Source organism: Carassius gibelio, chromosome B9 (genome assembly GCF_023724105.1).
Source record: "Carassius gibelio isolate Cgi1373 ecotype wild population from Czech Republic chromosome B9, carGib1.2-hapl.c, whole genome shotgun sequence".
NCBI classification, from domain to species: domain Eukaryota; kingdom Metazoa; phylum Chordata; class Actinopteri; order Cypriniformes; family Cyprinidae; genus Carassius; species Carassius gibelio.
Genome location: NC_068404.1, coordinates 16,956,476 through 16,979,188, shown reverse-complemented (window position 1 = coordinate 16,979,188; position 22,713 = coordinate 16,956,476). Strand labels below are relative to the sequence as shown.

The following is a 22,713-nucleotide window of genomic DNA, read 5'->3' as shown; positions in this document are numbered from 1 at the left end:
AAAAGTGCAATGTGAGTCGAGCCAATACAGTATTTTTTTGCTTGCAACCATAGTGACAAATAAAATAATAAAGATGGACTGCAGTGTTAATAAGACTGTCTAATTACATTTGAAACAGCAAAGGTCCAGTCCAGAGACAATTTATCTGTCAGATCTAAATGAAACAATAGCAGCATTTATGCATGTGTGCAAACAGTTCAACACTGCTGCACATAGGTGTCTTGCACTTCTTGATTGTCTTGCAACCACTAGTAGATGGCAGGGGCCCCTCAGTTGATGTAGGAGTTTGGCCTTTTAAGCACAATACAACCTCTGCAGAGGCAGACCCACCTCAGTCTGATCAAACCTGGGTGTATGTCCCCATCATCTTGGGGCCTAACTGGGGTCTTCAGGCCTGGTCCAGAGCCTCCTGCTGCAGTGTTCTTTAGTAGCTGCTTTTTCTTTAATGGTTTGATGCAGGGTTTGGCTATTGATTCCCAGCTATTGGAATATCTAACCATTTCCTCATATAGGAGCTTATGATTATTCTTATGCCGTCAAAGAAAGAAATCAGCTGAAGAAATCAACTCTCATAGCTGAAGTCTCCTTAAATGATGGTCCTTAGACCCACGTTGTCTGCTAGGAAGACTAGACCAGAGCCTGCTCGGGGGAGAGAAGTGCTCACCAGAGACTGCTGCACCCTGGAACACTGGCAGGGTTGGCAGATCTCCTGAGGGCACTGAGGAGAGATAGGCATCATGTAATGCAGTGTACACCGCTCTTTCCCAGAGGGAGCTGGCCCTCAAAAAGTCCTTAGGACGTTACGACGAAGGCTATTCAGCGAAAAAGACGGTCCACAGTGGTTCCACTAGAAGCCTTCAGACTGGGAGTGCTACTCTGATTCTAGCCTCTGCGGAGTACAAGAAGTGACACACCTAACACAAGGGGCGGGAACACGGTAGGGCTGGGTCTGCTCCCACCCAGCAGCCCTTGCTGACCGCCTCAACCTCCTTAGAGGAAGAGAGATAAACACATGTTCTCACTCGAGAAGCCTTGAGAACGAGCTCTTGGTCTAGGGAACACGGGTGGAGATAGGACGAGCCGTCTACAACCCGTCCGCCAGATCATGTGTGATCCCCGTGATCTTGGTCGCCACCGTGCCTCAGCAGCAGCGGGACCACAATCGCAAGATCACATGCATGGACACACTCCTTGGCGTGTGCCTGGCGAGAGCAGAGCACTTAACAGCGAGAAAAGCACAATCAGCCCCCCGAGAGCCGACTGTACACTCCTCATTAATGCTGCGTATTATAATATTAGGCATAATATGCTTGTATAACTGATGCTTGTGCAACTGATGCTTGTGCAACTGGCGAGCTCATTGACGCCCTCCACATCAATCTCCTCAGAGAAAGACAGGCAGAGTATCGCACCCTCTCACCGGGGGGAAAGTACTGTAACATGGGCTTCCGAACCCCCGAGAGCGGGTGCCGGATCTGGTGGTTAAGGAAGAAGATAGTGACTTGGCCATCTACTTTCCTTCCACAAGATCCAAAAGGGAAACCGATGAGCACAACCACCTCTCCGCCTGGGCAAAAGCGGGCACCGCTAGAAACGCCAGTGATGGCTCCCTCCTCAAAGAGAGCCTTCTGAGAGTAAAGCAAAACGCTCGCATTGGAGCCGTCAACTCCCTCGAGAGCTGATTCCAAGTGCTTCACTCTCAAGCAGACAACACAATGATTACACACATGATTCAGGGCCGGTCATGCTGAAGGGCGTTCCCCAAAGTGTTCTCTGATGCAGCTCAAGTTCTTGAAGAGGAACTATTCAATTCTATTTCCAGCTCAAGGCTGCATTGGTTACACTTATGGGTCTGTCACGTGATGAATGAACGACTCAAAAAACCCAAAGACTCGAGAGATGAACTGATCAATTCTCTTTCCGGCTCAGACTGCATTGACTGAAACAGATGAACTACTAGACTTATTCCAGTACAGCACCTATAGAATATTATACATGCGCGACTGAACGACTCACTCCCCGAGATGACTCTTTTATTCTGAGTCACATTAAAGATTAGTTCAAAATTAACGAATCATTCAAGAAAGACCAATCACAAATACAGACAAACCATGGGTCAAGTATGATGGACGGGTGAGATGTTGATCAGTTCTGAATTGAGATGAGCGTCATCATGCATCTCAACCAATGAGAGCGTTTGGGTTCGGCCTAACATAACACATTAAAATTATTTAGGCTAAGCATTCACAAGCCACTGTTCATTGTTATTTTTAACAGAAAAGAATGCAATGAGCTCATATACATGACTTCATAAGTGGGAAATGTGAAGCACGTGAAGACAGCAGAGAAGCGCTCTCGATCAGCACAGTGGAGTGCATCATTTTGTAGTTTATTATTTTGAGTCATTAGAGATGCGGCCCTGCGGACATGGCCCTCTCGCATTATATATATATGCTGCATATATCAGAAGTTAAGTGCTCCGGCGCGGTTAGCACTCACACTACATTCGTACCGTGCACGAGCCCAACTGAACCGTGGGCTTTGGGGGTCAAACATGCTCTCGTGCAGTTAGGATTGCCTAGTGTGAAAAGGCTAGTACTGAGTACACCCTTATCCGCACCCCGCACACATGAGTCTCTACCCACTCGCTACTGCACTCACCCATTAAGTGTTGTGTTGGGTGCCGCGATCGTGCTAGTATCTATTTGAAAGGTGTCCCGTTATAATGATATGATCGAGGCTCTGGACTTTGAGCATAACTTGTTTTTCTACATTAAAATATTCAATATTTTCTATAATAACGTTAAAGCCCTGGCAGTGGCAAATGGTTTTATATTTTTTTTGATTACATTAATATTTAAGTTGAGATTTACAAGAAATATTTTTACTAAAAATAATGCGATTGATCGGGATTAAACATTTTAATCATTGACCCACACTAATCCATACATAATTTTAATGGAAAGACTGTTATTTTATTAAATGGATAGTGTATTTATAGTATCTGTATTTTCTATTTATTTTTTTGGTGGTAAATTGTGAAACAAATTTATTAATTAACATTAAAAAACAGGGTGATAGAATATAGACCGGAAATATTGAGAGAGAATAATAACAATTATCATATTCTTTATGAAAATTTGCATATTCAGAAACTGTGTGCATTTTGTTTTAATGTTAGTATAATAGTATTTTTATTATTTAAAATGTACTAATTTATCACTGTTCTTGTCAGAGAGGATAAATTATGTTTCCTGTCCGTGGTATCAGTATACATAAAAAAACTAATAAAAACAGTAAATTCAGAAATCAATTCAGACAAATTTGTGGAATACTCATTTTTACAGTTTGCTTTTGTAGAGAAATAATTTTATTGAAACACTGGAACACTAGTAACAAGATTCCATGATACGCCTCATGCTCATGAATCTCATGCCACCCATATCTCTGAAGCTTCTGTACTCTCCAGGCCTGAAGTACCACATCCTGCCTCTGTAGTGGGGCTGCTCATAGAAGAGCCAGTGGCCGTCCATCACATGACAGGACTGGCATTCGGACATGTGGTAGCGATCCATGATGCTGTCACAATCATCCATCATCTCGTACATCTGACCCATGAAGTTCTCCCTCTCGTAAATCCTCATTCTGTAGGATCCCCTGTACTTTAGCGGGAGAGAAGACAATTATATTTATGTTGAACAAGTATTAGGGATCATTAGGGATCAAATGTTAAGAAGCCCAAATGGGTTCACTTTCTCATCTACTATGAAATGTAGAACTCACCATAGGGATCATACGGCAGGACCTGCATTCACTCATTCCAAACATAGACATGTAATCAGCATATTCACCCCTCCTAAAGAAATACTGATTTCCCATGTAATTGGGACGATCATACATCATCCAACATCCACTCTCCACTCTGCAAGAGTGACAGCGGCTCATGTAGGAAGAGAAGTCACCACAGTCGCTCATACACTCATAAGAGCGACCCTGGAAGTTCTTGTCCTCGTAGAAGATGACCTGAAGAGTCCAAGTTATTATTTTATTGATTTAAAGTTTTTAATTAGGAACATTTGTTGCATTTATGCATTCTATATCATTTTATAGGATAACATTATGCATTGCATAATCTCATTAAACAGTTTTTTTTTTGTTTTAAGTATTTTCAGTTTGAAATTGTTGCAACTTAAGATTGCATAACTTACTTTGCCCATGGTCACAGTTGTGTAAATTGCTCCTCAGAACTGAGTGGATCTGCCAGCTACACTGACACAGTCTGTATGAAGCGCTCACTTTTATACCAAAGAATATGTGCCCTGCATTGTGAGTAAGCTCCTGACCCAGCAAAAATACATAGAGGCCCTAATGAAAAGTGAGATCTATGGGGATATTTGTCAGCATGAGAGGTACATGTTGTGAGTGGGCAACACAATTTACTTTTTAGATGTGAAACAGTAGAAAATTCACTGTACATGTAAATTACTTAATATATATATATATATATATATATATATATATATAAAATGCTTATTTACAAAACATTGTTCAGTGGCAAGTTAACTTAGACACTATGCAATGAACAATAATTGTAATGATTTTATTACGTTTTTTTTTTCCTGTCTAGAGGTTTCAATTTTGCAGCCATGTTTGCACACCCTTAGGAAACAAGTAGTAGCAATCTATTGACTTACTTATGATGTAGTGTTCAGGTTCAAGTAACTGGTTTGATTAACCCAAGTACTGAGCTTTGAGCTATCACCATTGTGTGGTGGAGTTCAGGGCCGGCAATTTCAGGCAGGGAAATCTCACATTCATCCAGGTCACACAGAAAAAAAAGGGCCAAAATTTTATCTTTTGGGGTACAACAGCTTTTCATTGTAGAAGTACACCATACTGTATTAGTAACTTAAGAGTAGTAATTCTTACCATTAAGGTACTAATTTGTAGACCTACCTATTAGATGTAAAAAAAAAAAAAAAGGATCAAATATGTCCTTTTAAGGGTCTTGTTCCAGTGACAAGCTGTTGCACTTGTACTGTCACTGGAAAAAGGTTTTTATGTCCATGATGAGTGACAATAACTGTGGTGTCATCTTTATCTCGCGTAGTTTGACAAACGGTTCCCTACAAGTGTTGGCACTTCTGTAGAGGGAATAAAGAAGAAAAGCAGTTGGGGGTGCCCCAGTACTAATAATCATTTATAATAGTTATTGGTTTACAATGATCATATGTAGCATTAAAACCAAAAGCCTAATATTCTACAGACCCACTTATGCTGTCAAAACAGCTCTGATGCATCAAAGCATGGACTTTATTTGACCTCTGAATGTGTCCTGTGGTATCTGGAACCAAGACATTAGCAGCAGATAGAGATCTGCCTTTAACTCCTGCAAGTTGGAAGTTGGGGACTCTATGGACCAGATTTGTTGGTCCTGCATAACCCATAGATCAGTGATCCTCAAATCTGGCTCACAAGATCCACTTTCCTGCCGAGTTTAGCTCCAACCCTAATCAAACAAACCTACCTGTGATTTTCTAATGACCCTGATTAGCAAACTCAGGTGTGTTTGATTAGTGTTAGAGCTAAACTCTGCAGGAAAGTGGATCTCGTGAGCCATAATTGAAGATCACTGCCATAGATGCTCAATTGGACTCCGAGTTGGGGAATTTTATAGCCAAATATACACCTCAAAATCAAACCTGACTATTTTTTTGTTTGTGACAGGGTACATTACACTGCTGAAAGAGGACACTGCCATCAGGAAACAACTTTGCATTTTCAACAGTAGACGGGTCATCATGGGCACTCTGAACAGTCTGTGGCTACCTAGTCCCCAAATCAGCAAACTGCAATGCACAGTGTCTCCTGACATCTTTCTGTCATGTTCAACAAACTGAGCTACAATTCTGTAGCTTCTCTGTTTGATTGGACCAGACACGCTAGCCTTCACTCCCCACCTGCATAAAAGAGTCTTTGGCACCCGTAACCCTGATGCTGTTCATCGGTTGTCTTCTCTTTCATAGCCACACAAAGACATTTTGTATACTCCTTTCATAATTATTTATAAAATATAGTTACAGACTGTTGAACATTTTAATTACTCTAATTATCACTATCACTAGGCTGTTATACCAATTAAGGGGGGGGGGGGGTGAAATGCTCGTTTTCACTCAATATCCTGTTAATATTGAGTACCTATAGAGTAGTACTGCATCCTTCATAACTCCAAAAAGTCTTTAGTTTTATTATATTCATAAGAGAAAGATAGTCTGTACCGATTTTTCCCGGAAAAACACGACCGGCTGGAGGCGTGATGTGTGGGCGGAGCTAAAGAATCACGAGCGCGAGTAGGCTTTTGCGTTGAGAGCGTCTGGAAGCTGTGACACAGATCCAGAGGCTGAAATTTAACAAGAGCAGCATCAGCAACGACGTCTCTATGTGGTATGTACTAAAACTGTATATATTTGCTTAGCGGTTTTGGAAAATGACTAAGTTCCACTTTATGTCGTCTTTTTTTTTTTTTTTTTAAGCTGTACATGTGGAAAGTGCAGTTTGATGACAACATCGCATGTTGTTTACTTGATGTGCTTACGCGCTGATAGCTAAGTTAACAACACAGAGATATTTGAAGCGGTTTTACTCACCGCATGCGGTTCCAACACACGATCGTGACCCTTTTTCGTTGGGACTGCATTATCCTTAAGAAATAAACGATGTGCAAATCCGCCGTCAAACTGGGCCTTGTTTGTAAAACAAGCATCTTCGAAATGCAGGGAACAAACAAAAACACTTGCACAGCTCCGTTGATGCTCTGTAAAAATAAACTCCGTCCACTGGTCCCTTAATGCTGTTTTTTTTTTTTTTGGTAATCTGTGCAGGGTTGTCTTGCCCTGGCAACCAAAAACACACTCCTTTTGTGACATTTCGCGACGCTCTCGCTCTGAGCAATGAATGTCTGTGCTCAGCCTCTCATTGCTCTGCTCTACGGGAGCGCGCGCTACTCCAGGCAGAAGTGCCTTAGGACCCATATAAGGAAATTCCGCTCCATCTAACGTCACACAGAGCCATACTCAAAAAAAACTTTCCGAAACTTGTGACAAACCGGAAGGAGTATTTTTGTTCCAAAAATACCCCTTCAAACGTACAAATTAATTTTTGAAACTTTGTCCATGTTTAGCATGGGAATCCAACTCTTTAACAGTGTAAAAAACTCAGTATGCATGAAATAGCATTTCACCCCCCCTTTAAATGAAATCAGTATCAACAAAATCCATCTTACCATTTATCAAAATTGCAATGAAAATTGCATAAATTATATCATCTTATGATTTTAATACTGTAAATATAACACTATGAACACAAAAATATGAAACACTTGGCAAAATTGGCAAAATTATACTATTGCAGAGTTGCAGAAAGACAACGATCTGCTAAAACACAAAGTAGCTGATCTGGAGGGACGCAGCAGATGTCAAAACATTCAGATAATTTAATTGATTGAAGGCCCTTGTCCATCACCGTTTTTCTCTCAATTGCTCATTGATATCCAGAGGTCCTCACTTTGCTCACCGAGATAGATCGATCACATCGGAGTCTCGCTCCCAAGTCAGTGCCAGGAGGAAAACCATGGCCCCTCATCTTACGTTTTCACCAATTTCAAGTTAAAGACCCTGTAAAATGTGAGACTCGCAAACGGACATCCTTCATTATAAGGGCCATCCGATTTGCATGTTTGATGACTACAGCCCTGATGTATTGAAGCAGCATACAGAGGTTCGATGGCAGAGCTATACGAAAATACAGGGAACAAGCCCGCGCTCCTTTATCCAGCCAGGCTGTGCATCACTCTACCTAACAGGGATAATACTTGGCTTCTGTCTGCTTCAGATGCTGTTAAGTTCATTTGAGACTTAAACGTGAATTTTGATTTCGGGAATTTGTCATGGCTGCAGATTTTTGTTGGATTATTATGTCTAAAAGACACTTATTCTAAATTGTTACACCAGTCCGGCATCCCGCTGTGCTTTGAGATTTATCAGCTGGAAGGTCAAGGTGTTGAATTCACCTGTGAAACACGATAAAGTGTTTGATCACTTGAGAATTTTAAACACTGCATTGTTCATTTCCAAGTAAGGCTCATGGGACTGCAATCCTAGTAAACAAATCTGAACCTCTATCTGTTTCTAAAGTTTTATTGGGTCCTAATCATCGCTTTATTATCGTTACCATGAAAATCTTTGGTAGTACTTCAGTTAATGTTAATATGGCCCTAATTGGGATAATGAGGATTTCTATAAAACTTTTTTTCTCTCTCTTCTAGACTTATTTTCTAGTCAGCTTATTCAGGGAGAAAACTCTGTATGCTTCTCCTTTAGTGAGTGAGTGAAGTGAGTGAAGTGACATTCAGCCAAGTATGGTGACCCATACTCAGAATTTGTTCTCTGCATTTAACCCATCCGAAATGCACACACACAGAGCAGTGAACACACACACACACACACTGTGAGCACACACCCGGAGCAGTGGGCAGCCATTTATGCTGCGGCGCCCGGGGAGCAGTTGGGGGTTCGATGCCTTGCTCAAGGGCACCTAAGTCGTGGTATTGAAGGTGGAGAGAGAGCTGTACATGCACTCCCCCCACCCACAATTCCGTCCGGCCCGAGACTAGAACCCACAACCCTTCGATTGGGAGTCCAACCCTCTAACCATTAGGCCACGACTTCCCTTTAGCTCGCAACCATACTATTGCACTAATAAGTGCTAAGAGTAGATAGATAGATAGATAGATAGATAGATAGATAGATAGATACAGTAGATAGATAGATAGATGGAAGGAAGGATGGAACACATAACTTGTACATTGGATTTTAATGAACGAAATACTGAAATTGAAATTGAAATAATACTGAAATATTTACTTATTTACATTGTGTAATTGGTTGAGAACAAAATGACAATGGTCAGTACAAGCCAAAATCATCAAACCATTGAGGGCTGGATTCAAAATTAAAGTAAAGATTTGAAATTACAGGTTGATCCTACTTGCATTAAATTCATTACGGTAACTTATATACTGTAAGTCATTAGTGTGTATGGTCACATACCTATAAGCAAGCTCCAAGACAGTATGTGGTGCTTTTTTGTGACTTCAAATGCCCCGATACGTAACATTGAATAGGTTCTCAATTGTACTCAGGTATGGGGAATGTGAGTTCCAGTCAGTGGCATCAATGGCTTTGTTATCCAGAAACTGACACTTGCCATATGAGGCTGGGCATTGTCATGCATCTGGAGGAACTCTGGGCACACTGCACCAGCATAAGGTCTGACAATGAATGGTCTGAGGATTTCATCTAAGTACATCAATGTGGGTTCCATGCTTAGTTATTAACCTACTCTTATCCATGAGGTGAACAGGGCACCATTGGCAGACCTGCCTATTTCTGGTGTTCTCTGGCATATGCCAATCCAGCTGCACGATGCTGGGCTGTGAGCAAAGGTTTCCCCTGGTGGACATCAAGCCCTTATGCCATCCTCATGGAATCTGTTTCTGAAGTTTGCTCAGAAACATGCCAATAGCCTGCTGAATACTGGTTCTGCTGCTGGGCTGTTGCCCTTCTGCAGCCCTGTCCAACTGTGCCATCATGGAGGAGCTTGACAATTGTAGTCACAAAGACACTTACAAAACACAAAATTAGAGACAAATCAGTCAATTAGGATAAGAAGGTTGAAGCTTGCTGTTGCCTCTTTATTGTACCTGTTGTCACACATTTGATGATCAACAAAATGAGATGTTACTGTAATGAATGTAACATGATGATCAGATGCATGTTAATCAACATTTGGTAGTACAGCTTCCACAAATAAAAAAAATAAAAAAAAAGCTGGTGGAGTAAGTGATCTCTGACATTATTCTGTAGATCCTTGGCACATTTTCAAATTAAATGTCACAACATTTCTTTTTGGGAAACTAGGGTGACCACCTGCTAATAAGCCCAAGGGGGGACAAGGGGTATGTTTCTGAGGGACAATGTGGGACACTGCCTTGCGCGGCGGTGCCCCCACCCCATGGGCAGACTCACTGATAGTGGTTTACCCATTTCTGGCACATACCACCTTACATGGTATATTAATAATGCCCTATTCCCCTAAACGTGTAATTGCTGATGTACTGTATGCTTAAGACAGAATCGACAAATGCACTTCCACTTACGATTTACTTCAGCTATTTAATTTTATTTATTTTTCATTACAATTTATTCACTTTAAGAATAAATTACTGCTCTTGTCGACCGCGATCGACGGGTTGGTGACTCCAGATATAGATGAGCGACCAACATTTTTTGAGCAAGCATTGATTATGCGTGACACAGTCTCAATTTGTGGGACGCATGAATTGGGCTTCAAACTCTGTGCGCGCACGCGCTACGCGGGACGGGTGGTCACCCTATGGGAAACTATATGGAATCATGTGTTGTCTTTCTTAGCAAGTGTAATTTCTTCTAACAGGATTCCATGATGCGTCTGATGGAATGAATTTTCACTGGGCCTAGACCAATATTATTAAAGCTGCTGTACTCCCCTGGCCTGATGTATATCATTCTGCCTTCGAAATTGGGTTGTTCATACAATAGCCAGTGGCCATGTGTGACATTGCAGGACTGGCAATCAGCCATGTGAAAACGTTCCTGGATTGACTCGCAGTCATCCATCAGCTCATACTTTTGTCCGACAAAGTTCTCTCCTTCGAAGATTCTCATTCTGAACGCTCCTTTATGCTGAAAATATACAATTGTTTAGTAATTCAATTACATCAGTTTTATATATTTATGTGTGTGTGTGTGTGTGTGTATGTGTGTGTGTAAAAATAGAATTACCATAGGGATCATTCTGCAAGATCTGATGCAGTCACTGATGCTTGCTCCCATGATCCGTTGGTTATCCGGATAGTCTCCTCTTCTTACCAGCATTTGGTGACCCATGAAGTTGGTGCGCTCATAGACCATGAAGCAGCCACTTTCCACCCTACATGAGCAGCAGCGGCTCAGGTATGAGGTCACTTCAGGACAATCACCGCTAGTCTCATAGTTACGACCATGGAAGTTTCTGTCCTCATAGAATATTATCTGGAAAGTATAGTGACAAAAAGACATGCTTACAATGGATATGCTACTCTTTGTTCTTTACTTTGCTTGTTAATCCATTTGAAAGTACACCGTATCCCTCCAATAATAGATGACATTGTTAAATCAATGTAGATCTTATTTCAGGTGTGACTTGGTCTTAGTAGTAATCCCATTCAAAAGCACATTTGTCTTCTTCAGCATAGTTATCTCCTACCTTTCCCATGATTTTGCATTTGTTTCTAAAGTGCCAGTGTTTTACTGGGTTGCTTTTATACTCAACTTGATTGCTAAAAATCTATAGCCCATTGTTTGAACTTCTTACTCAGCAATTCTATTTTTTCTAAACTAGTCTACAAGTAGTTACCAGAAATGTTTCCGCCTATACCCTGTACCAACTGTGGCTTTTCTTGGTTGTGGGGCAGGTGGAGGAGGACAACTGGTCCACTGATGTGTCATTCGCTATACTTTTGAAACAGAATAGAGAGGATAGATCAGACATATATTTCAGTAATAAAATATGTTTTGTAAGGTTTTTTTGTTGTTGTTGTTGTTGTTTATTTTTTTTATTTATTTTTTTTACTAAAACTGACATTGTCAACCATACCAGTCCAGGGACCCTGGTAATTGAAGATCTCCTCATTCCATACTCAATTATTTTTGCTTTTTCTATTAGCTGTTTTGCTGGTGTTTGTTTAATGTTTTCATTTAAGACTGGCAAATTAAACTAAAAATTATATTTGTGTCTAGGACAGATTGATTATACAGAAGTGCATTTCACAGTATGATACACTATTTTTACATTGCCCATGTCAATTTTTTTGTTATATTTTGGGGGGGGGGGGGGGGTTACCATTATTGGACTGGACAGTGTAGGAAGAGAGGAGAGAAAGAAACAGGACTTGCAAAGGACCTCTACAACACCTGAGGCACATGTCAGAGTACTTCCCACAAGGCCATTGCTATGACGCACCCTGAGCATTTTGGTAATACAGCACAATCAATGTTGGGCCCTTTCACACAAAAAGGCTTTACTGGTAAACACAATTAAAGATCATGTGTATACAGGACCTTTTCAAAAATACTGGTAAATTCTTTCAGGAAATTTAACAGTTTGAGCCATTGTAACATGACCAGTAAATTACCAGAAATTTATTTTTTGTGAAATCAAAACGTCTACTCTGGGCCAATCACAGGTATTTTGAAACTGATGTGTGAAGGTGCTTTACCGGTCAAAGGTGGAACATCATTTCCTGTCCGAACAGCAAATTTTCATATTTACTGGAAAAGTAGCTCCTTTTTGCAGCAATTTACTGGTATTGCTGTTTGAAAGGGGCTTAATATTTTTTGATATGTTTCATTTCTATTGATTTGCATACTTTTGGTAAAATTACACTAATGGCAGAAATCAAAAGTGTTGAAAACAGGCCAAGACCACAGAAAAAATGCATGTTGAGGAATTTATTGTTTGTTTATGCTTATGTTATCATTTATAGTTTCAGACTGTGAATTTAACACAAGTCCATGATTCTTCTAACAGAGCTGAATCTGACATTGCTGTATCCCATATCCCTGAAGCTCCTGTACTCTCCAGGCCTGAAGTATATCATCCTGCCTCTGTAGTGGGGCTGCTCATACATGAGCCAGTGGCCGTCCATCACATTGCAAGACTGGCAGTCGGACATGCGATAACGGTCCATGAAGGAATCGCAGTCATCTGTCAGATCATACATCTGACCTCCAAAGTTCTCCCTCTCATAGATCCTCATTCTGTAGGGTCCCCTGTACTGTAAGATGAAAATAAATTTATTGATTCAGTCTGATTCAATGCATTTCTAATTCAATACATTCTGAATAGTTGAGCAATTATTTTTTATGATTAAAATGATAACAGTATTATTGTTTTATTTTTTGTTACCTGAGGAACCATGCGACAGGATCTGATGCCATCACTCATTCCCATGCGCATGCAATCCGCATACTCGCCCCTCCTCATAAAGAACTGGTTTCCCATGTAGTTAGGACGGTCATAGACCACAAAGCAGCCGCTCTCCACTCTGCATGAATGGCAGCGGCTGAGGTAGGTAGACATATCAGAGCAGTCACTGCTGCACTCATAGGAGCGACCCTGGAAGTTCTTGTCCTCGTAGAAGATGATCTACAAAGAAAAAAAAATTTAATAATGTGAATACCAGAAGACAAGTGGTCTCTCTGTAGACCATAACCTTTAACATTTGAAGTAACTGGCTTGTTTGCCTTGCATTATACAACAGGTATTTGTTTTAGAGCTTGTTTATGTAGCAAATGTACATAAAAACATAAAAAAGCCATCTTTCCATTTAATAAATTTATGGAGGATTTTGCTGTTTTTGGCAGCTCTACTCGACTGGATTAAAACCACCCAATACATACCTTGCCCATGTTTGCTAGTCTTCGTGGGATTCTGTCCAGTTGCTGTCTGTCTGACTGCTGCCTTTTATACTTTATAGGCTGATAATAGTTTTTGTTATTCAAATAGCCTGGAACCTGATGATCAAGCAGGTCTGTGATTTCTGTTAATTTAAATTGTGCAATCACAGCCTACATGAAACAAATAGAATGAAAGACAAACAGAAAGATAGAGTGAGAGAGAGAGAGAGAGAGAGAGAGAGAGAGAAAGCAAATGAAAGTGAAAAAGCTGAAGAAATCACATCAGCCAAGAGTTGTCTGAAGAATTCCTTAAAGTAGCAAAATTTTTCAAGTGCTTAAAAAGTAATACTTGTTAGTCATCATAAAGAGTCTTATTTTTAAGTTAATTTAAATAAGTCATGTTCATGTCAAATGAACAAAATCATAATTCATTTTTGCAAAATAGATCAGCAGGTCCAGTGTGCTTTAAATGATTTCACATAACTGTAGCAATTTCAACGGTTCTACCAAGAGAGGTCACTAGAATTAACAATGAAATGGAGCAAAACTTTATGTAAATGTTTATGAAAGGAAATTGTAATTTTTTGTTTATATTCAGTATTTGCCAGATCTCTAATGTATTGGCTTTGTACATAATGCACCCCATATTAGTCCTTTTTAAGTCCCCCTTTTCCCATTCTGCACTTCGAAGAAGCATTTGATTGCAGTAACATTATTTGAAATGTATAGGTTATTTACGGCCTTCTTAGTTATTAAGCAAGGATGTTTGATCAAACTCTGTCTCTAACATATAGATCTTTATCTGAATTCTGATTGGTTGATTGGAATGTTGTTCCAGGATCAACAAGGATGTTGATCCAGGAACAAGTTGTACTTGGTGTCTTGCACAGAGCGATCGTTTTGTGTCTTTAGACATCAGTGTATCAGCACAAGCCGCAGGGTTTAATTTGGTTTTGTTTGTGTATGTTTTTGTTTCTTTTATTTATAGTATGTTTTAGCCATGATTCCCAAACACTTACATTATAACACTGATAGACTGCAATGGTTTGAGTAAAAATCTTGGTTTGTGTTCTACTGAAGAAACAAAGTTACCTACTTCTTGGATGCCCTGGGGGTAAGAAGATAAAAATAAAATTTTCATTTTTGGGTGAACTATCCCTTTAAATGGCAACTATATACAAATACAAAAAAAAAGTGGTTTAAATGTATTTAAATGTATTTATAGTACAATTACTTTTGATCAATAGGCGATGCTATTACCAGACTGTCATGGCATTGAGGCACCAATTAAAGAAAAATATTTAATGTAGGCCAAAGCAAAGTAAATGTGTTAACTTATTACAGGTTAATAAAAGTATATTATTGACTAAATCCAAAATGGCAACACACTGTGCAGTGTGTCCAACATTGGAAAAATCACATGTAAATATAGGTTGCACTTTTGACATAAGTGCGAGCTCTGGCGCATCCTTTGACGTTGGCTGCCTAAACACCTGTTTGTCTTAGTTTACATACAAATGTGCAAACTAAGATTTTCAAAATCTCCACTCTGGCCGGAGTTTTTAGAAAGAACCGGTTTCAGAGGCAAATTCTCCGTTTGCGTGTAAACAAAGGGCGCAAACGAAGGAAAATGTCTCTGTTCTTCAAAATAACCATGTACGTGTAAACGGGGCCTTAGTTTTCAAATAAGCCTGAAGGACTTGATTAGCTAGATCAAGTGTTTTTAATTAGGGTTGCATCTGAATTCTGCAGGGTTCCGGCGTTTGACACCCCTGATCTAAAGCATCAAGATGCTAATTAATTAACAAATAGCTGTAAATAGATATCATACAGTAAACTACCATTCAAACGTTTTTGAACAGTAAGATATTTTATGTTTTTAAAGAATTCTCTTCGGCTCACCAAGCCTGCATTTATTTGATCCAAAGTACAGCAAAATCAGTAATATTGTGAAATATTTTTACTATTTAAAATAACTGCTTTCTATTTGAATATATTTAAAAATGTAATTTATTCCTGTGATCAAAGCTAAATTTTTATCATCATTAGACCAGTCTTCAGTGTCACATGATCCTTCAAAAATAATTCTAATATGCTGATTTGCTGTTCAAGAAACATGTATTATTATTATTATTATTATTATTATTATTAGGATTTCAGGATTCTATGATGAATAGAAAGATACAAAAATCTTATCTGAAATAAAAAGCTTGTGTAACATGATACACTATACCATTCAAAAGCTTGGAGTCAGTTTAATATTTATTTTGAGGAGTTTAAAATTATAGAAATTATAGAAATGAACACTTTTATTTAGCAAGGATGCTTTAAATTGATCAAAAGTGATGATAAAGGCATTTATAATGTTACAAAGTTTTCTATGTCAGATAAATGTTGTTCTTATAATTTATTTCTTCGTCAAAGAAACCTGAAAATTATTTTCAGCTGTTTTCAACCTAAAAATAAATGTCCTAATAATAATAAATGTTTTTTTTTTAGCAGCAAATTGGATTAGCTTCAATGATTGCATCCGATCTTGTCGTCTGCTTAGGCATGTAAATCCAATGGCACCACACAATCATTTTGAATTGCTTTCAGTGAGTCTGTGTTCATAAGATAAGAGTGTGATTAGGTGTAAACATAGTTCTGTCACGACCACTATCATCAAAATGATAGATACTTAGCATGAACTTTGTTTTGGCAGTATGGTTAAACATTTGGCGGTATGGTTATATTCTGGGCAAAAACTCCCTGCCCACCCATGCAGCCTATCATGAATGAGCAGAGAGAAAGCCAAGTCCTGACTGTGTCGAAAGGAGGAGCTGGGGATGGAGGAGGGTAATTTGTTCCTGAGCAAGTGGAAAAGCTGCTGAATACTATTGAATAGAGCTTAAATGGGAATGCTGCAATAGGTGAGAATCAGCTGACATGATCTGCCAGAACTAATGCTAACGCTTAATTTATGTCAGGGCCACTGTCATCAAAATGACAGATACTTAGCATTAACTTTGGTTTGGTGGTATGGTTGTGTTCTACGCAAAAACTTCCTGCCCGTCCATGCAGCCTGTCATGATGAGCAGGGAGAGGAGCAATAATAATGGGTGCTTTATAAGCAGCTAAAAAGAGCAGCAAGTCCCTTTAATGCAATACCGATAGAACCAGTAGAATTGGCATCCTAGCAACGAATGGAGCAGAGAGCAGGTTCTGCCTAGCCTAAAAGCTTTAGCATCCATTTAAAACTCCATAAACAACAGCATATAATAACTCAAATCAACTCATCAGTTTACAGGTTTGTCATCTCCAATAGACATTTGCCTTGTTAAAATACGTGTCCTCAATCTGCCAACCTGCGTGAGCATAGACAAAAATCCTTACCAATATACTACTTTGCAACAATTGTGAATATTAGCAGTGCTGTTTTACATTTACTATTTGTCTTGCTTACCTGGACACAAATTTGAAAGAACGTAAACATTGTGTAAATAGCACAAATAAATAAATAGAGCGAACTTACAAATGAAACAATTTCAAATAGGGCCCACTGGTTAGCAATGAGAATAAAACAGAAACTAAGCAAGAAATCTTGCTTAATAATATATTTGTGGTGGATGCATCACCCCAAGCTCAACAAGTGAGGAACCAGAGGAAAATGACTGTAATTACGTGTTTTTTATTTTATTATATATATTATTAATATTATTATTATTATTAATAATTTTATTTATTTTTTATTTATTTTTATTAACACAATAGCTTGATCTCAGCCGGTTGATCATGTATTTAATCAACACATGTCATATTCCCTAATTTTTCATGCTCACATGCTCACATTACTCATTGCGTAATCACAAATTAAAGTGGATCAGAAATTATGAATCTCTAATAAGTATTGAGTGGCAGTCCAGCAGAGGAAGCATTCAATATGCAGAAATACTTCAAATGACTCTCATTGATATTAAGTTCTTATATGTATAGAAGCCATAGAGTGATAAAAACGTGATTCTGATGCTGTGTGTAGCAGAATCAACTGCACACTCACACAGCCAATGAAAACAACCTTAGAAAAATAAACAACCATGACACTGAGATTACACCATTTAATACAGTTAACCCCAGTTGAAACAGCTACACGAGAATGCTTGTTTCATGTAAACCTGTTCTTATGGCCTTAACTATCGGTGTGCAATTACTGTACATTCTCTAGACTGCTCTGTGTTGCTCCAGTAAAATTGCATGCGTAAATGCTGCTGCAAATATTCGTAATATTTCTCTCATGGAAATGATGCAATACTGCTAACATAATTTTATTTTATTTTTTACAATTAGCAGACTAGGCAATATACACAGCGATATGGATTAATAGAGTATTCATTTATCTTAGATGTGGATTTCAGATGTTCTGAAACACACTGCAACAGATTGATTTGTGAGCAGCGATGCACAATTTGCTCCTGAGCAAGCGGAAAAGCTGCTGAATACTACTGAATAGAGCTTATATAGGAATGCCATGATAGGTGTCGTATTCCTCCAGGTTTCAGTACATCTCAACCTGAAGCTCTTTGAGAGGCCCAATTTTGATAGCCAAACTTGGGAAGTTACAGAAAGCACCCCATCCATTCAGGAACATTTCCTCTGCAGAAAGATCCATTCCCGAAAGGTTCAGGAAGGTCCCTGCATGTTTTCCGAGCATGCAAACTACCGTGGCCGTCAGTAACTCCTTGAGAAGGGAGAGTACAGGTGACACACTGAATGGGGGGCCATGCATGCCACTGTGGCCTCTATTCGTCAACAGTTGTCCAATTCCTGAACAACTTACAAAGCAAAACAAAATCAGTTATTACAGTGCATTTGCATAGATATTCATTCCCTTTTTCTGGGACAGTCAAATTTCACTCAGGAGCATTCATATTGCTTGTACATTTTCATTAATACATGGCATAGCATGCACTCATTTTATTACAGTTTTTTATTTTATTAAATTTTCTTATATATATATATATATATATATATATATATATATATATATATATATATATATATATATATATATATCAAAAAAAAAAAAAAAGTAAACCTACTGTCTAACAGTAGCAAGAGTTTGGGTGGAGCGTACAAACACAAAATGCATTGTTTCATTCGGGATGTGTTTATCCAATTTGAGCAAGTGGTTAGATGCCAGTGCTGCTCCAACTTTGCCAGTACCAGCATCTGGAAAACAATTTAATTAGCCCAATAAATATTTTCTGGACTCAGCCATTGCCGAATCAAAAGGTCAGTGTTCCATACAACAGCCATTGCATTAATCTGCAGGAACAATCTAGAAACAATCACAGTATCAGCTGTTGATGATGCAGTTGCTGCGGGCATTCATATAACAATGATTTGCCTGGCAGAGCAACTCAATGTGAAACATATAAATCTCACTCATTGCCCTTTCAATACACAGCATACATCAAAAGGAAGAATGAAATTAGCCCCAAACATGGACAGAATGGGAAAAGTAAGACACCTTTTGCTTGCGTAAACTGGCTCTGTGATCTTTTTCTTGACTTAATTATGTTTCTACATCTTCTCCCATACAGATTTTCTTTTATGAGGACAAAAACCTTCAGGGACATTGTTTTGAGTGCAGCATGGACTGCCCAGAGCTGTCGTCCCACTTCAGCCACTGTAACTCCATCCGAGTTGAAAGTGGGGCCTGGGTCTTGTATGAACGTCCAAACTTTATGGGCTGCCAGTACATCCTAACCAGGGGAGAGTATCCTGATTACCAGCACTGGATGGGCTTCAGTGACTCTATAAGATCTTGTCGCATGGTGCAAAATGTAAGTCATCCCTGTTAGGAGAACCATAGCTGGGCTATTTTGCCAAATGCAGGTCTATGTTCCACCTTTTCAACAAAAACATTCACCTACCAGACATATGTGCCACACAACCATTCAAGATGCATTATTGGGCCTAAACTCCTTATCGTTCCCTGCTGAAAGTTTATTTTCAGTATGCATAATCTGAATGTATTTTTTAAATAATTTAGAGCACCATTAGAATAACTTTAGGTGATTCTAGACATGATTCTGCTCTTTCTACAGTAAAGGGCCTACCAGAAATCAGTGCATTGTAATGGTATTTGGCTATCCACTCTCTCTTTTGCAGCATAATGGCAATTTCCGTATCCGTCTGTATGAGCGGCCTGACTTCAAGGGTCAGATTATGGAGTGCAGTGAGGACTGGCCCTCTGTTTATGACCGCTTCGGTCACCGTGAGGTACAGTCCTGCAACGTTCTGGATGGGGCTTGGGTTTTCTATGAGCATCCTAATTTCAGGGGACATCAGTATTTGTTGGAAAGAGGCGAGTACCACCACTTCACTGACTGGAGTGCCATGCATCCTACTGTCGGCTCCATCCGACGTGTTCAAGAGTTATAGGTATTTTAATATGTAGTTGATTGTTCCTTAAACTATTTAATAATAATAAAAAAAAATGACACTGAGCTCACATTAAGTTTCTGTCTCGTGGTTTAATTAGTTCCATTTAAAAGTCAGCTTCAAACAAAGCATTTTAATAAAAGATATTTATATAAATCTTACATATATATTTATTTATAAATTAATGATTAAAAATAAAATAACATAAATAAATGGCAATATCATGAAATATTATTACAACTGTTTTCAATTTTAATATATTTTTTAAAAGTGATCTATTTCTTTGATGACAAAGCTGAATTTTCAGCAGCAATTATTCCAGTCTTCAGTGTCACATGATTCTTCAGAAATCATACTGTATGAATAAATGTATTTAGTTTTGTGCTGATGCAGTTTGTTTATGTTTTTGTTATGCATTATTCATTTGCATTCTTTGATCAACTAAAAAGTCAAAAGAACAGCATTTATTTGAAATGTAATTATTTTGTAACATTATAACCGTCTTTACTGTCTCTTTTGATAAATGGAATGTTTTTGCTGAATAAAAGTAAAGTGATAATAGATAATACACCAAAATAAATAAATAAATAATACACCAAAAAATAAATTAATAATAAATAAAAAAAACTACTCTCTCAAGTTGCTCCCTCAAGAATTTTCATTTTTGGGTGAACTAAATTATATTATATTAAGTATGTCAAATAACCATTTTTTAATGTATGAATTTATTTATTAACAGTTATCTCATCGTTTTCATCATCTTCTGTTGCTATAACTCAATACTCCCCTCTGTTGGTTAATGGGCTCTTACAAACTTAGAAAAAAATTGACTTCAGTTACCTTTTTTATAGAAAACAAGTATTTGAGCATTGTCCTGACAAACTGTACATTTAACAATATATAAATAAACAATTGATTTAAATATATTTGCTAAATATAGTTGCATGTAACACATGAGTTTAAATGTTTTTTTTGCTTTGTTTTTTATCTATATGACAGATGAAGAATTGGGTTGAAGTAAATGCTTTAAAAAATAAACTGCCTCTTCAGGCCTTTTGCTATACTGACACCGAGGTCAGGAATTTTGTTTTTGCTACCAGTACCTTGTTCACATGGATATACATACCACACATGTTTTTTAACCATTTGTAATTTAAAAACAATGAGTGCATGTGTGTTTGCATAGGCAGAGAGCATGAGCTGCCAGTGGTGTGAGCAGTTGCTGGTCAATAGCCCCTGCTAAATCTCCCCATACAATAGTTCAGGCCATGTTGATGACTCAGGAGCTTTGCCAGAGTCCAGCATATACCCAAAGTCCACAATGCTGATGCAGGCCAGAGAGGCACAAGAGCATGCTAAAACAAAAGGGGGTTTTCTGCACAAAGACCACCAGCAAGCACTTTTTCACCAGTGGGCCCACAGGGCAGCACATGTCTGTTGGTCCAGATTCCTCCATAGGCATCCAGCACAGAATGGAAGGATAGTTCACAAAGTTCACTTATTAGTAGTTGAGCTAGTATTTTTTCCACTAGCCTGACAGCGCCCTCTTGTGGTGGTACTTTTTAACATATGGTTCTCGGACTACTCACAAAAAGTTATTGCGAAATCTATTACTGTAATCAGATTTGTACAGAAATCATGATTTTTATAACAAGTGACAGGCAAGGGAGGAATAATAATACATTAATACCTAATCAACATAAGATTGGGTTTCTAATGGTTTGTTTATTTCCTTTAAATTGTCAGCTTGAGTTATTTTAGTTGTCTTTTACGCAGAATACTGTACATCTTCTGCCAGATTTATCAGCTGCTACCATGTGGTACAGCTATGAGTTAACAAGCTGGTAAAGTATGTGCAGGTGTTAATTGCCTGGCAGATGCGATTGGGAACTGCAAGGTCATTGTGGAGACACCCCTGCTGCAATGTTACAGCACTGTTAAAAGATGGAGACATCTTTAAATATGCCAGGGAGTAATTATAGGATGGAGGCTTCTAAAGCAGTTAACATATAGCCTAATGCAATTTAATCCCAGTTAAATGTAAAATTATGTGTTGTATACAGTATTAAAAATGGCCCATGTTGTGTCACTGGCCTAAAGTTAGTTTGATTTGTCTGGTCTGCAGTTATTTGTTTTACCATGTGAATGAAATTTCACATTTTCTTATTGCTTTCAGAATCACATTCCTCTAGGACTATTTTTAAACTTCTGAGTCACCGATAAAGGTCCACAGCTGAAAGGAATTACTTTAATCCTATGAAAAGAATGTAAAAATAAACTTTCCAGACGAGACAATTGCCTTTTAAGGAAATGGCAAGAGAGTTAGAGGGGAAAGTGGGGCCGGGGGAGGGGAAACACCATATTCTTCTGTACAAAAACCATTTAGTTTATACAGTAATAATGTTGACAGAGTTGTCTTGGGCACTGTAAATTTTAACAGTGCTGTACAATGATAACAATTAGATAAAAAGATAAAAATGATCATTTAAGTAAATTAGGAAATGTGATTGAAAATGCAATTTATATGGAAACTAAATACAACATAATCAAAATGTTAATGCCATGATTTCAATATAATGATTTATTGGTACATCTGTTGTTCATCCACAGATAATTTATGCTTTGATACTGTCCATATTGTGCATCTTAATGTTTATCGATACATAATGTATGTGTGGTAGAAACACACTTTAAAAAAAATACATATGAGGTCACGTTGTTTTTGTGTTCTGTCTTCTAGAACAGGCACAGC

At 38.4% G+C, this 22,713-nt stretch overlaps 4 protein-coding genes across 4 annotated transcripts; 1 reads left to right on the top strand and 3 right to left on the bottom strand.

Annotated features, from left to right (window-relative positions):
• Positions 1-3,389: 3,389 nt before the first annotated feature.
• On the bottom strand, positions 3,390-4,380 carry LOC127964877 (gamma-crystallin M2-like). Its single transcript, XM_052565305.1, has 3 exons — positions 4,209-4,380; positions 3,784-4,023; positions 3,390-3,662 (listed from the first exon to the last, which is right to left on the bottom strand). Exons 1-3 carry the CDS (start codon positions 4,215-4,217, stop codon positions 3,390-3,392), a joined length of 522 nt encoding a protein of 173 aa, XP_052421265.1. The 5' UTR covers positions 4,218-4,380.
• Positions 4,381-9,996: 5,616 nt separating this feature from the next.
• crygm5 (crystallin, gamma M5) lies at positions 9,997-11,352 on the bottom strand. The gene is made up of 3 exons (XM_052564691.1): positions 11,344-11,352; positions 10,881-11,129; positions 9,997-10,781 (listed from the first exon to the last, which is right to left on the bottom strand). The coding sequence occupies exons 1-3, from the start codon at positions 11,350-11,352 to the stop codon at positions 10,506-10,508; spliced, it is 534 nt and encodes a 177-aa protein (XP_052420651.1). The 3' UTR covers positions 9,997-10,505.
• Positions 11,353-12,579: 1,227 nt separating this feature from the next.
• Positions 12,580-13,547, bottom strand: LOC127964469 (gamma-crystallin M3). The gene is made up of 3 exons (XM_052564690.1): positions 13,539-13,547; positions 13,045-13,284; positions 12,580-12,913 (listed from the first exon to the last, which is right to left on the bottom strand). The coding sequence occupies exons 1-3, from the start codon at positions 13,545-13,547 to the stop codon at positions 12,638-12,640; spliced, it is 525 nt and encodes a 174-aa protein (XP_052420650.1). The 3' UTR covers positions 12,580-12,637.
• Positions 13,548-18,999: 5,452 nt separating this feature from the next.
• LOC127965314 (gamma-crystallin M2-like) lies at positions 19,000-19,961 on the top strand. Its single transcript, XM_052566074.1, has 3 exons — positions 19,000-19,035; positions 19,118-19,360; positions 19,689-19,961. The coding sequence occupies exons 1-3, from the start codon at positions 19,000-19,002 to the stop codon at positions 19,959-19,961; spliced, it is 552 nt and encodes a 183-aa protein (XP_052422034.1).
• Positions 19,962-22,713: the final 2,752 nt, after the last annotated feature.